We start from the raw sequence: 15,899 nt of genomic DNA on the forward strand, positions 1-15,899 counted from the left end.
GCTTCCTATTTGCACCCATCTCAGAGACGCACTGGGAACTATCCCCCCAAAGCCATCCAAAATAAAGCCTGCTCTTGCCTCGAGTAATCAGAGCATCACCTGGAGATGCAAAGATAAATCAATCCCGTCAGTAAAATGAGAGGTTTGAGCAATGATCTCAGGTTCTGCAGACATGAGTCTTCCCGCCCCCCTCCCCACCTCCTTCCACTCCCCCATGCAATCTCTTTATCTCTCCGTTTAGATTCTGGGAGGCTGGTGGGTACATTCAGAGGGATGGAGGTGGAGAAGAGAGGCACTTTTGTTATGTATGAATTAAAACAGATTGAGAGACTTCCAGTGAAAGTTAGTCTTAGAAGGTATGCGCATCATATAGACATACATGCCTGCGTGTGTGTGCGTGTGGTATAAGGACACAGAGTCCAAGCTACATTTATCTGTCGGAGACAGGCTGTAGATAATCCTAATCTCTTAGACATTTTAAGAGAGAGCATGACCAGACTTTATCACAGATCCCAAATCAGACAAGTTTCTCTGATGCACTTTAGGCACATCTGTGGTGATCGCGGAGCTTAGTGTAGCTGCTGAGAGAAGCTGCCTGCTCTGAGCATTTGGGGCTGGGGCGGTTTTCTTACCTGACACGGTGGGCGTCGGTGTTGCTCGTTTATTTTTACCCCACAATACCACACCCTCTTTTTTACCTGGGCTGGACCTGCCTGGCTCTGCCTCCTTGCCTGTCTCCCCCACCCCCCACTGTCTCTCTCACTCCAGGGAACCTGTGTTAGTGTTTTGAGTCCCTACTTTGCTCTAGCAGGGAAACCAGACAGATTAGGAGCTAAAGCACTTGTCTGAAAGGCAGCTCTTTGCTTTCTTCTGCTGCTGCTTCCCCTTCCTCTTTTCCCAAAGAGACATGTAAACACATGTATTTTCCTGTTTAAATTTAGCGAATTGGTCCTCTGCCTGTGCCTTGATTTAGCTATTGGGCTGAGCCTTGCTCCTCCCTTCCCTACTCGGATAGGAGCCACAGGGATCTGGAGCTCCAGCTTCCAAATTGAGCTGGCCTCAGGCCAGGTGACCTTCTCTTTGTAAGTTTCTTTCCTAAGCAGAGTTGGGGGGGGGGGCGCGGCGGGGAGCTGGGATCTCTTTGGTGTTGTTGGGGGGGAGGTTAGTGAGGAAAGGAAGGGGGTGGAAGAGAGTAAAGGGCTGTTGTTAAACAGTTTCTTACCATAAGAGGGAGTTCAGACCTAGATCTTTCCAGTTAATCACACAACAAACTTAGCTCATCGCAATAAAAAGCTGCTCAGAGGCGACTGGTTCTTTTAGGCACTGAGTCGGAACAGGCTTCTCTCAGCCAGGCATCTCGTCCAGTGGGATCCGCCAGCGCGTCCGGCAGCACCATGTGGGGGACCAAACTTCTGCCAGTCCTGCTCCTGCAGCATGTCCTCCTCCATCTCCTTCTGCTTCCCATCGCCATCCCCTATGCAGGTTAGTCTTCTCTTCTTCTTCCTCATTCGTCTTAACTCTCTCCTGCTAACCTTCCCTTTCCCTAACACCTTCTTTACCCCTTCCCCCTGCATCCTTTCTTAACTCTGTGTGTGGCATGGGTTTTTTTTTTTTTTTTTAAACATCTCTTGGTGCTTTCTTTTGATATTCTTTTTTTCTGTTTGCAAGGCATTTACAATGATAATTAACATCCCCTGAATGTGTCCTCCACCCCAACCCTAGCCCCAGCTCCCCCTTAGCCTCCTAGTTGTGGACTGTGGGACAGGAATGAAGTGCTAACACTGGCTGGAATTTTGCTGGTTTGGACAAGCTTAAAGCTGAACCGAAGGTCTGGTCTTGAAGAGGGGAGAGTGACTGTCAGTACAGCAGGGTCTCCCTTCTTTCCAGGGGATAGTTTTCCATGACATTCTGCTACCCCACATCACGCAGTGAACCTTCAGGGCTAAATGATGACTTTATACAGGTTTTCATTTGGAGAAGGCAGATTAAACTCTGGGGATATGCCTGTTATAAAAATGAAAGAGAAAGCCTCTCTTCTGAGATCTCATTCTGTCTGGGTTTGGATGCCTGCCCTTTGAAACTGCAGGGCAAGGGAGGCACAAACTGTGACTCTGATTTAAGCTGGGAAACGGCTCCTTTCAGTCTCCCATTTCTCCTCCGAATTTGCAGGTTGGGAAGGAACTGCTGGTGAGTTCATACTACCTTCCTGGAAGTGTAGAGATTCCATTTGCTGCTTTGGGAAGTTTTCTGTTGTTATCAGGGCAAGAGGAAACATCTGTATTTGTTTGTATTATCATTGTGGTGGCTGAGATGCCAATGGGAGAAGGTAGTGAGCACCATGGGTAGGCACAAGGGAATAAAAGAATGGAACGAATGCCCACATGGTAGACATGGCCTTTTCATAACACAAACCAGAGGACTGGCTATATCTTTGGAGATAAGCTAAATATGAAATGTATCAGAGCTCTGATCTAGTTTCTGATGTAATACCAGGTTGAAAACATCAAGACTTTGCTAAATGACAAGGTAAAGCATTAGACCCACCTGGCTTTCTTCTTCTATTTTGTGAACTGGTCCTTGTGAAAAACAACAGTGTGCAGGAAGGACCAGTTTGAAAACATGTAGGTACGATTTCCAAAGAGGTGAAAAAGAAGTTAGTTCAATCAGGCAGGTCATCATGCTTGAGGTGTGTCATGCTAAAATGAACTCTCATAAGGATTGCTGATTTTAGGGGATTTTGAGCATAAATTGAAAATACGGCTAATATTTGGAGGGCTTTCATTTTTAATTCAAATGTTGATGGTCTGAAGTATAATATGGTTACCTGAAATCATCTGTGCTAATGCGAAGGAAACACAATGTGGAAAACCCAAAACGGTAGATCAACCATAGACAACGTCTATTTGTTTTTGGCACACATTACGAAGTTTTGGCAGGAGATATACATTCATAATTATATTTCACTTTGGCTAATGTTGAAATGACTGTGTTTCCTGAGTATAGGGAGAATGCAGCCCAAGAGTTGCTGGCAGGCAAGGCGAGGCCAATTGGGAATTACAGATATGCTGTGAATAATTCCTGAAGTGGATAATGCTAAAATTGTCATCAAAAGAGGGTCTGGCTTAGTTTGGGTGGCAAGTTTATTTTGATGGTGGTTGTTGTTGTTGTTGTTGTTTTTTAACAACATTCTCCAAAATGGAGAACATGGATAGTCGTCTTAGAACATACAAAATTTGTCTTTTTTTAAATATCATCTAACATTGAACATTTGGAGTTTTTTTGTTGTTGTTAATTGCTTTGGTTATACTTTTAGGTTTATTCTATGAGTCTATACTTGTACATAGTGTAAAAGAATACAATGTTAGGAAAGAAGTGGATACTATAATGAGGTGACAACCAATTATAAGCAGAATGTATTATGGGGATCATTTATTGCAATATAGTGGATCCAAGCCATCCTTATAGGAGTTGGTCTACATAGAATTACCCCCTATCCACTTCTACCTACACTGGAAACAGATATCCAATTTCCTGTAACAAAAGAAGCATTAAGTAAGCATCTAATGTCCAGGAACCTGGGGGGATATAAAGATGAACAAATGAGAAAGAAACCTACATTTGTTAAGCAACTGTTATGGACCAAACTCTAAAAGAGAACTTATTTAACTCTAATAAGATTAGCAGTATTCAACTCATCTTACATGGGGAAATTGAGGTTAACGAACTCAATTATCTTATCATAGTAAGGGGATAGAGCTGAGAGTCCTACCCAAATCTATGAGAAGGAAATATGTGCTGTTTTTTTTTTTTCCTTTTACCTATACTGAAGCCAGAAACAGTGAAATCAACCGAAATTGCCTTTTAAAAATCCATTTTGCTAAGTAATATATGAAAATCTCTGTGTTAGCAATACTATAATACTATGGTTTAGAGTTCATTTCTAGCTTAGGAAATTTGGGGGAAATATGGTACCCAAGTTGAGTATGAAAAAATGGAGCATGGTCATACCGAAGTCAGGGGAAAACAAAGTGGCCAAAGGCATGGAGGTGAGAAAGAATGAGGACAGGTAACCATGTGGGACTGGTGTACTGAGTAACTGAGGGGGGGTAGTATGGCCTGTGATTAGAAAAATGAGATAGGGTAGCATGCATAAGCATGAATGGTTGTGCTAAACTATTCTGAACATCATGGGTAGCAAGCAGTTGGAAATTTTAGAGTCAGTCTAGAGACCCGACTTAAGTTGTACTTCAGTGTGGTTGTTTTGGTTGCTGCATGGAGGGAGAATTGTTGGCAGAAACAGAGGGTCAGGGAAGAGACCAGGAGGAGGCATCTGTGACCATGACATCCTGAACAAGGAAGCCGAATGAGGGTGAAGAAGAGAGGCCCTGAATCCCACCTCGACTATCACTTCATTGTGTAAACCTCTTTGGAAGAGATCATTTCGCTTGCTTCTCAAATACCAACTACGAAATCCAAGTCCTAGATAACAGCAATGAAACTGTGAACTAGTATTTATGATTCTTGTCTTTGGGAAGGTTAAAGTCTCCAGTCACAACCATTCCCTCCATTAATTATTTGTGTACTTTCATCTTAACATCTTGCCACTTCAAGCTGTTAATCACTAATCATGTGGGTAGGTTTCTCAGAATATGTGGAGCCAGATTCCTGCTTCTTTCCACACCCTGCAAATCCTTTCCTTGCATGATTTTCCTTTGAAGTCAATGGTTAGTCCATACAGAGAAGAAAATATATGAGGTACTGAGAGAAATGAGTGTGAGGCCAGGGGACCAGAGGGAGAAATGTGTCTTTCTTCAAGCACCTTGATACATTTGACCCTACTTTCTGTTTGTAGGTTTTCACTAAGATCCTAACGATTTCAATTCTAAAACAAGGATTTCTGGTTCTTCAGGAAATATAGCTTCCAGAATGTTTTCCCATACTGGGAGAAGAGGAGAAAGGAGTTGTAGTTTAAAGTACAAGAAAGCATGACAAAGTTGCTGTGATCTCTCACCCTTTGACTTCATTTCAATATTTTGTTTATAAACTTCAACTAATAGTCACGCACAAAGAAATAGTAGGGAAAAATCTGATCCAAAGATATATTTTTTTTTAGTTTCTTCCCAAATTAAGCTGGTCTTTTAACTGTTTTCAGTAAAACAATCGTCAGTTGTTAATACATATGGAAGAAAAAGTTGAAACTATTTTCAGAAAAGGAGTTTTATTTTGACATGCTGTCTTTTAGACTCCTGTTTTGAATTTTTCTTTTATTGAAGAAGAAATTAGTTTTATAGATGCCTGGATTACATGATGTACAACGAGCTTGAACTTCACATTTTTTGAGTAATTTGTTACTGACCTAGTAGAAATGACTAAATTATAAAGGAAAGCTTCTAAATCATGAGAAATAAATAGTGAAAAGAGAATCCTGATATCTGGTTCCCATTGCCTTTGATTAGTTCTGTAGGCCCATACAAGCTTTTCACTCCTATCTATTATCTAGTAAAGGGAAATCATAGATTTATTTGCTTTTCTGAATGCTTTTTGATCTTTAGATGAAAGGTGGTGATGGAAAAAGTTATCAGCAAGCAAGAGTTAGACTACTGTTATGAGGTATAGCCACACATTAACACATCTCAATAGGACAACTGAGGATCTGTAGAGTTAAACACAACCAACAATCCCACAGAGACCTCTTTTCTCTAGAGTAGTCTTCAGTACTTGCCTTCATAGTGCATGGTATTGAGCCAAGAAACCAGAGCATCCACAAGGGGTTTTTTTATTTGATAATTAGTAAAATACATATCTGAATTTAATGTTTGCCTCAGACTGTTAAAATTTATCTGTATCTATCTATATCTATATCTATATAGATTTAACTAATTCATTTTAGTTAAATGAATTTGATAATTAGTAAAATACATATCTGAATTTAATACTTGCCTCAAACTTTGAAAATTTAGTTTTATGCTCTTCTCTCACACTTAGATATGTATAATAAACACATTATTCATCAGGCCAATTTTAATTCTATATTTTTAGTTAACTGAATTTATTTAAGAAATATATATATATATATAATCCACACATCTATATCTATCTATATATATATCTTCCATTTTAGTCAACAGTTTTATTTAATAGATTTTCAGCATCCATAAACTACTATTTGTTTCTAAGAAATACTCCAAATTATATAGGAAATCAGATGATTATTATTCTGTGAAACATTTTACAGCACTTCAGAAATGGTGCACCACGGTCAAAGGAAGAAACTCCTAATGCAGAGACATATCTCCCATTAACATGGTTCTGTGGCAGAAACCAAAATGTGAAAAGAATTATACCACTTCTTTGCTTGGGAGAATAACAATTTCTTCTCTATGCCAGAAATTAAAGAATGGAATTTCAAAAGCAAAGCTAAAACTTTGCATATTTATAACATTTTTATCTGAATTAATTTCCAAATATTTACTTAATAATTATAATTTAAATAGCTTCAAATATAATATAACTTTTATTTTGTAGACTGAGTCATTGGTATATTAGCAGTTCAGGTAATTAAACAAAGTCATTTGGCAAGTCGGTAAGACTGCCAGAATTATCATCTGTCTGCCAATGTTATGCAAGGCATTTGCTCCGCACTCAATAAATAACATGTTGATAGATTATTTGGTTGAATGTATTTCTATGTTAAAATGTCTTTTAAATTATATCTGTTGTACCCTGGCCATTCCATCTTTTAGGGCAAAGAAAAGTTAAAAATGAAAACATTATTACAGAAATTAGTACCAGTCTTTTGGGGATTGTGCTCTGAAGTTTTACAGAGAACCAGAAATTTAGAGGACTTCATGTTTTCTCTTATTTATTGTGGACTTCAGGTTAGGATAGACATTAATGAATAGCATCTGCATGTTTAATAAACCAACCGGAGCCAGTGGTTGCTGGCAAAGTTGAGAGTATGATGCCATTGTTTGTACCTCACTCTGCTAGCCATATTTCCAAATTTTCTGCATAAAAATTTTCACTCTCTTTTCTTGGCACATTTCACCACATATAAAGACCAGGAATGCATTTCCTGTTCTACCATCCAAGTTCCTTCTCTACTGATAGCTCTGAACCGGATCTTCAGAAAATATTTATAAGCCATATTTCTACTTACTTAGAATTAAAAAGAAAGAGAAAAGATGGCATCATGAGTGTTTAAGAATGGGGGCTGGGGGTTCTGAAGTGAGGCAGCTGGGTTTCAAATGAGGTTTGCTAAATGGCAATTAATTTTTCTCTGTGTCTTGGTTTCTATATCTTAAAAATGAATATATTATTACTGCCTTTGTTATAAGGGTGTTCAAAAGAACTGGCAGGCAGAGGAGAGGCATAATCATGGCCATCCTTATTGTATAATAGGTGCAGTCTCTTAGACATTTTGATCCTCATTGTGAAGATGGTGACCATCATTAGAAGCTAGGTAACTTTGGGCACATCAAGAATGAAGAAGTAGTTCTTGATACCCTAAAGTCATCTGTAAGATTAAGTCCTTTAGGATGTTTTAGTTCTGTTTTTCACATTTTTAATAGGAGGCTTCGTGCTATCTAGGGGCCTTGTAGAATACTCTCTTGAAGAAAAATGATATTGCTACATTAAAGCTTGAAGTTTTACATACATTTGATTTATAGCATTTGGCTTGATTTCAAGACAAACAATTCAGTGATACTTAAGAAATAGTACCCCCAAGCACAGAAAACACTTCTGTAGGAAATGAGAAGGGCTAAAATATGAATAATATGAAATAGTTTAAAGAGAGCCAGAAGACTATATCCACTGAACCATTTTTAGTGAGAAGTTTCTCACATGTAATTGAATTGACTTATCTAATTAATACTGTAACTTACATAAGGACCAACTGTAGAAGGAAATGACAAATTTAATTACAGAGCATGATATGATATGCCTGGGCATTTGCTTTCATACTGTTTGGAGAATATCATGTCATTTATTTCTGTAGAGTGAACTCTGTCCTAATTTTTATAAGCATATTTCATTTTAAAGAATGTAGATGAGTGACCCTACATGACAAAGTTACTTATTCTTCACTGGTTACAATATTCCTCTCTTGCTCTTAACTATCTGAGAGTATCAATCCCCACCTCACTTCACCCCCAACCCCTGGAGATCTAGTATGTTGTCAGATAAAATCACTATCTTGTGGATGATCCTTAAGGACATTTTTTCTATATGAGCCTTAAAAGCTTTCCTCCATTTTTTTAAAAAAAATTATTATTATTAATAGAAGGACAGAAGAAAAGAAGAAACACACTTCATGAATTCAAAAAGTCAGCAAAGACTACTCTAATTAAAGAAGACCCATTACTGAAGATAAAAACAAAAAAAATGAACACTGCAGACCAATGTGCCAATAGATGTATTAGGAATAAAGGACTTCCATTCACTTGCAAGTAAGTTGCTTCATTTTGTTCTTAGGATAACTTTCCAAATATAACATCTTCTAATTATCGTCATGTTTTTTTTTTCTTTTTTTTTCTTTGTATTCAGTGTAATTTGCCCTTAAAAGTATAAGCTTGACTTTAGTTTTAATTCATTATAACAGAAAATGTAGCCCTCAGTTGATGGAAATATGAGTAAGGGAGAGAACATAAATGGATATCTTTTAGAACCCAGAATGCCCTTGCTTATGGAATTTGTGTTTTCTCATCTTATGAACAGTTGAACTTTAGAAACTAAAATTCCATTAGATTGCCTTTTAGCCAACATTTTAAAATATTCTATTCAGAGTAATTTTTTTTTTCTTGCAAGAGGAGTGGAGGAATTTTCAGAATATAAGTTGGGCCAGAGCCAGAATTTACTGCATCTTACATCATTGTCTAGGGATTTAAATAAAAGGTGTTGAGAGAATTAGATAAAAAAGTAGAGGGATTGGTGTCAGCAGCAAAGGCTGTTCAAAAGGACTTAGGGGTAGTGATGATGAAGTTTTAGGTGAAAAGTGACAGAGAAATTCAAAGAGGCATGAGGGGATTCAAACGGAGGGTTTTCTTATCATTTGAAATTCCCTGTGCAACCTCACAGGGGGGAATTCCTTCCTACTTTGCCCGCGATCCCAAGGATAAAACTTGGGAGTTTGGGGCCAAGCAGGAGACAGTTGCATCTGAATAATTTTCTGAATTGCCAGAAGAAAATGCATTTCCTCACTCTTCTTTGTAAACATCCCCATCCCCTCATTTACTTTATACCCATTTATTCTCTATTTCATTCTATTTTTTACAGGACTGTGCATGATATCCTGTCAGTTTAGAATTCTACTCCACTGCATTTGAACAGTGACATGTAATGTGAACCCAGATTTTAGTAATGCTGTGGCAAGCGAGACTAATCTCATTTTACCTTTTTCAGAGAAATGAGTGTTATGGGTCTGGGGGAAAGGACCTGGTCAGAGGAGGTCCTTGACAGATGTAGTGGAGGACAGACTATCTCCCTTCTATTCATTTACAACTCCTCTGAAAGTATTTTTATTGTCAAACTGCCACTTTCAGGGAGATATTTCCTGGCAAGGGGAGTGGGGAATTGATTTTGCAAGTATATTCCTATGATAATTCTGTTTCTTCTCCTGACTTTCCTGCCTTCAGATTATCCAAAATAAGCTAGAGAAAACTACTCTCAATCAACATCATAACTGTGTAGATTTATGGTGATGTTCTCACAATTGAGAAGGTTAGATTTATTGTATTTTCCCTCACAGGCTTGGGGAGGTGGGGCAAGGGAAATGGGAGAACCTCATCTTATTATTTATTTTTAACTCAGAGTCTGAAAATACACTCTCTTGAATCCAAGATTAAGGAAAGTATTACTACCTTTTGATTTTCACATTAGTCAGCCTTATCTCTAGAAAACAAAACAAAAACCTTTCCCTATGTTTTATTTAGGAGGAACTAAGATGATTTTGCTGCATTAGGGAACACATGTGAAATGATTAAAAATCTTTATATATCCCATATATATGAGGTTTCATACTTTCCTACTGTATTCTGGTTGAGTTACATTTAGCCTTCAAACTTATTGCAACCTGTGCAGAAAACCACAAGCATAATACCTTTGTACGGAAAGAATTCTTCTGCTCAGAAATGTGTCATCCTTCTCACTTGTCTATCCCAAATATATAGGCACATGTGTTTGCAATCACTAAATACACTGGTTGTTCAGAATTGAACAGACATACTGTGATTCTCTGAAATTAGATTCTTAATGAATTAAAGGATCTTTTTGCAGGCTTGCTATATGGACTAGAATCATTGAAAGACAATGGCAAATATACAAAAATGCTTGGAAAATACCAACAGTGCTGTGTGAAAGCATCTGTGATTCAGTGGGTATGGGTTGGAACATTCTCAAACACAATCTCCTGAGAAGGTATCAACAATATTGATTTTACAGAGATCAAAGTTCTTTTTTGCTGGGTAGGAAAGAGGACCAGAATGCTTGATTCTAAGCTCCTCAGGAAGTTGCTCTCCATGACTTGACTCAAGAGAAGAAAATATGAGGCTTTCTTCCTCCACCCATGACTGGGTAACTGGTACTGGAATTGCCTTCCTGATGTAAACAACTAGAAAACTAGACAAAATAAATTATTGAAAGGAATATGATAATTAAAATAAGGATAAGATAAAGACTCTTAAAGTCAAACTTAAAAGAAGATGCAACTCTAGAATCTATTGTTTGGATCCAGTCTATTTGGAGGTATAAGGTGATTCAAGGAAACACTTTTCTGAGAGAGTATGACATTGTAATGGAATGAGCAAAAAGGTGAAGTCAAGTCAGCAAACTGGAAACTTGGTTACCCACTTGTCAGATGGAATCACCTGTGTATTCACGGAGGCAAATCTTGCATGTTCCTGATGGGGCTCATGAGTCACCTCCAAGGCATTCTCATGTCAAAGCCATATTATCCATAGAAGAGTAGTTATCTATGTGTCACACAACTTTATTTTAACGTGAAGTTAAGTGGCAACTGTAACTTTAAAATTTGGTTTTAGATGTTTGTTTAGTTTTTTTTAATATGTGTTCTTTTTCTAATTACTATGCATTCAAAGTCATTTAATACACCTCAACATGCTACAATAGCGTAATAGAGAATTTAACATGTATTGCATAAGGCTACAGCCCACTAGATCAAAACTCAAGTCTTATTGCTATCATTAGCCAATCCTCTCTTAAGTTATCTGCCACCGCTGAAAAAATATACTTTTATGATTTGCTCTTAATTACGATTTCAGCTGTAAGATGTTCTTGTAGGTAGATATTTCAAATTATCGATGTGTAAATCAAAGCTCAAAGTTTATGCATAAAATTTTTGGAGTTATTTGAATATAGAATAAAATGTACTACATAGAAATATTAGATCATAGGTAAAATGTTTTAAATAATTTTATTACATATTTTTTATGTTTCATAAAAGTTATTTCCCCTTATTTAAAATTATTTAAAATTTGGCAAATTATTAAGAAATAAGTGACTAGCTTGGAATATCTAAAATTATAAGAAAAATATATGTTCTTAAAAGATATTCTATAGATTAGAAGTGAAAAACCCTTTTCTTAGAAAATCTGTATTTTGTTTAATTAGATACTTGTTCATGGTGACATTGTAATTAGCACAATCATAGTGAGAAGGAGTTTTAATACCATTTCTTAAAGGAAGGTAAACAGGTCAGAATTCCCACTTCATTTTCTACATTGTAAGACATGGTAACATTTAATATGTTGAAAATTTTATCAAGTTCTTTACTATTTTCAGTTAAGGGTTTATTTTGTTTAGAAAGACTTTTTTAGTGAACAACAAAACCCAATATAATACTTAGCAATAAGAATGATGATTGTAGGAGTGACACATTTTAGTAACTTTCTTCAAGATAGATATATCAAGAGCGTATGCAGTGTGATATTAATAGATTTTTTAAATTAAAAATGTCTATGCAAGCAAGTCTATTTAGGAAACATTGCCTTACATAAACACTTATCTATCTGATAGCAAGATTTTCATAGCCTTTAATAACCTTCCATGCTTTATAACTCACCAAGAAGGGATAGAATATGCAAAACTTTCCAAAATTTGATTTCAGATCCCTTTTGCTAGGATAATTTCCTGGGTGGAGATTTGTCTAATGCATTTTAGGAAATGTCATTTTAGAATGTACTTTACACAATTACAAACTTTGGAAATTAATCACAATATTTCAGATATAATCATTTGTATATAACTACAAACAGAATCTTCCTACTTGCTGTGTACTTCCAAAAAATGTCTTCAGAAATAATCCAAGTAGTTGTGTTATATATTGATTGTGCTTGTTTAAGACTTCATTTTTCTAGACATCATTTAAAATAACATGAGAACATTCCAAATAGTATTCTGATATTTAAATCTACACGTATAAAAACTTAATTTTGTTCTTCCTTATTTAGCTATCAAAATGGTAGGTTCAAAAATCACTCATGTTTTTATTATGCATATATAACCATGTGTCTTTTTATATTGCCCTCCTTGGTTAAACCATGTGCCCATTCTTTAAAAACTGTATAAGTAGTAGTGTTCCTTCTTTTCATTTAGATATTTTTTTCAGGGCTTTTGTTTTTGATAAAGCAAGGAAACGATGCCTCTGGTTCCCTTTCAATAGCATGACAAGTGGAGTGAAAAAAGAGTTTGGTCACGAATTTGATCTCTATGAAAACAAAGGTAACTGGCTTCTCCCTAAATACTTCATAACAAAATAAAGCATAAAATATATGTAATTTCCTGCCACAGTGCTCTTGCCCACTAATTTTTCTATTATATGCTATATCTGTTATGCAGTCAACTCTTCCTTTAAGACAGAGGATACTAGTGTCTTGACTATTTTCAATATGATATTTTAAAGAGAGCATTTCTCAAACTTTCCATGATTAGACTGCTCCCTCCCTCTTTATTTATTTCTAGGAGCATCTCCTAGAACTGATGTTGTCCATGTTCATTTTAGAAAGTGCCACCTTAAATTAATAGTTTAAAACACCTTATAGTACATTTTGAGCTTATTACATTGCATTTTAAATGTTAACAACTTTGGGTAACTAATCTGTCATAGTGGTGATTGCTGATAATAAAATGTGGAGATTTTGAAATATTAGTTGTGTCTTTTCCTAATTATATACTTTGAAAATCTTTAAAAGAAGAATTGAGATCATATTATTTGTTAATGTGTCTATTTTGTTTATCTGATACTATATTCACATGTATTTACTTTGCTCCAAAGCAGATTTATATCAAGGAAATAATTGGAGAATGTTAAATAAATATGAGTTTTACAAAATAAATCTCTTATCACACAAAATAATGATTATGGATTATATTTATGATAATAGTATTTATTTGAAGTTTAGTGTTTTCTTAAATCGTATTGTGTCATTAATGAGTACTTGATAATATACACAGATATTTCCTTGTTAAGAAGGTAGACACTTAAAATTAATTTATGATAGAAAATAAGATGATCTAAAAAGAAAGAAAATAAGATGATCTCTATATACCCCAATAAAGCTACAATTCCTAAACATAATTTATGATCTAGTATAAGGCCATCTTTTAATCTTCTAGGTTGCTAGCAACTGTATATACTATTATTTGATAGGAATATATAGCTTGTTTAAATTTAATTGCTCTACAGTTTCGCAGCTGAAAAGTTAGCAAAAATATAGAAAATAATAATCAACATAATACAACTGTCAGACACACACACACATATACAAAAACCTATACAATTTTATTGAGGTAAAGACAAGTTAGTTATTTCTATTATCTCAAAGTAACCCTTTGAATTGAATAGAGTTTACAAATTACCTATTTTTTATTTTTAACATTTTCTTAAAATGCTTAGTATATTTGAGCAAATCATTCTGTCACATTAAATTTGCCTGGCCAGTTGTGTATACATAGACTACTCTCTGCTGTATCCAGGAATATACTCACAAAATTAAAACTTCTCCGTAGTCTTTTTTTGTTTTGTTTTGTATTATACTGAAATGTATTGTTTTGAAAACAGTAGACACTGTAGGCAAGAAATGTCAGTACGATTTGAGAGAACTTATAAACATTAATTAGCTAAAGATTTGGATAGAGTTTTCTTTTTCCTTTTTAATACATGCAACATATGTTACACATAGTTATATAGTTTTTCTCTGCTTTCTCCCGATAGACTACATTAGAAACTGCATCATTGGTAAAGGAGGTAGCTACAAGGGAACCGTAGCTATCACTAAGAGCGGCATCAAATGCCAGCCCTGGAATTCCATGATCCCACATGAACACAGGTAAGAAAAGCATGGGAAAAGGAGAGCAGAGCCTTTCTTTTTCATATGTGTGTTGGCAATCTCATGTGAGTCCTTCAGAATAATGCTACGGTTCTATAAGGACAGCCAGTTTTTCTGAATGGCATTAAGCCAAGGATTATGTGAATTCATGACTGAGATTCAAAGATGAATAAATTTATCATTAAGATGAGGCCTGATGCTATCTTACCTCAAAAACGTCAGCTTATACATCTTGGTGTTGGTGAGGAAGTAATGAACATGTGATTAAAAAAAAAAAGATTTTTCCCCTGCTTTCTTTGCCTTCCAGAAGGTACAGCACCCTGCAGCTGGAGTGGAGAGGTTGACTGTGATATAAATATGATGGATCAGATTCTGACCTGACCCAGGGCCTGACTGTTCTTTAACTATGGTGGTACACAACCTTGGCTACACATTAAAATCACCTGCTATGAGCCCTTAACAAATCTCACCACCCAGGCATCAACACAGGCCAATTAAATTAGAATCTTTTAGGGGAATAACCCAGGCACTGTTTTTTTTTGTTTTTTTTTTTTTTTTTAAGCTCAAGTACAGCCAAAATTGAGAAGCTCTGCTAATAAGTCATGCCAGAGACTGACCAGGTTTCCCATTTCACCCAGTGCCTAATGACTGGACAAAACTTCTCATTGCCTGGAAATTAAATGTCTACACTTCAGAGAAGAACTGTGTTCATTATAACAGATGAATGCTATTTAAAGATGAGTAAACACAGCATCCATGGGCTCATTAGTCTGAGAGTTTTAATCATCCTGGAAGAAAAATATAGATTTCTAATACTCACTAAAGAACTAAATTTAGCCCCAGTTTTTCCGGAACTCAATTCACAAATAACTTTGAAAGGAACTAAGGTAGTTTAAAACAGTTCTCCTTGGTTAGTAAATGCATTGGAAGATTTCGTTTACCACGAGCCAAGTACCTTGCTGAGGAGTCTATCTTATTTATCTCATTTAATCCCCCCAAGAACCACATAGTGGGTAGTTTTATTAATTCTATTTTATATATGGTGAAACTGAAGAACAAAAGCCTTAGGAACCTTTCAAGGTCATGCACAACTAGTAAGTCCTCTGGCCGGAATGTGAGCCCAGCCAGTGTCACTGTATAACGTGTGTTTTTAACATAAAACGGCATGAAACACATACTGTGGCTTGTTTTTGCAATAAGGGTGATGACTTTGCCTTGATGAATTCACTTTTTTATTTCACTTCATTCATTTATGAGGGGCATAATTATGCAAGATGATTTCACTGCTGTAAACAGACATGAGCTAATTGTCCCACCTGTAAAGAAAAAGAGTTTGTTGCTCCACATTGGGATCAAACCTGTGATCCCGGCCCTAATTAACACCAGCTAGTGAGTGTCCAAGTTGACCAGTTTACAGGGTTTTAATAACAGAAAACAACTAATTTTTTTCCAAATTAGTTACTTACGATAATACACAAATACCTCTGAAACGTAGCATTATATTGTCAAGCAAAAAACCCAATATAATTGGTTTGTTCCCTCATAAGGATTTGT

At 36.0% G+C, this 15,899-nt stretch overlaps 1 protein-coding gene across 2 annotated transcripts in view; it reads left to right on the forward strand.

The window, feature by feature from the left end:
- The first annotated feature begins 1,006 nt into the window (after positions 1-1,006).
- Positions 1,007-15,899, forward strand: part of HGF (hepatocyte growth factor) — a 74,211-nt gene continuing 59,318 nt past the window's right edge. The window contains exons 1-5 of one of the 2 annotated variants that reach the window (XM_045864797.2): positions 1,007-1,082; positions 1,321-1,482; positions 8,285-8,450; positions 12,626-12,738; positions 14,231-14,345. In XM_045864797.2, coding sequence (XP_045720753.1) covers positions 1,395-1,482; positions 8,285-8,450; positions 12,626-12,738; positions 14,231-14,345 — 482 coding nt within the window. In that variant the 5' untranslated portion in view covers positions 1,007-1,082; positions 1,321-1,394. Of the gene's footprint in view, positions 1,083-1,207; positions 1,483-8,284; positions 8,451-12,625; positions 12,739-14,230; positions 14,346-15,899 lie in introns of those variants that run through there. The other variant, XM_045864798.3, reaches the window with a different exon arrangement.

Source organism: Mirounga angustirostris, unplaced genomic scaffold (assembly GCF_029215605.1).
Source record: "Mirounga angustirostris isolate CCGP_5_RB_7025 unplaced genomic scaffold, mMirAng1.0.hap1 SCAF_12, whole genome shotgun sequence".
Lineage (NCBI taxonomy): Eukaryota > Metazoa > Chordata > Mammalia > Carnivora > Phocidae > Mirounga > Mirounga angustirostris.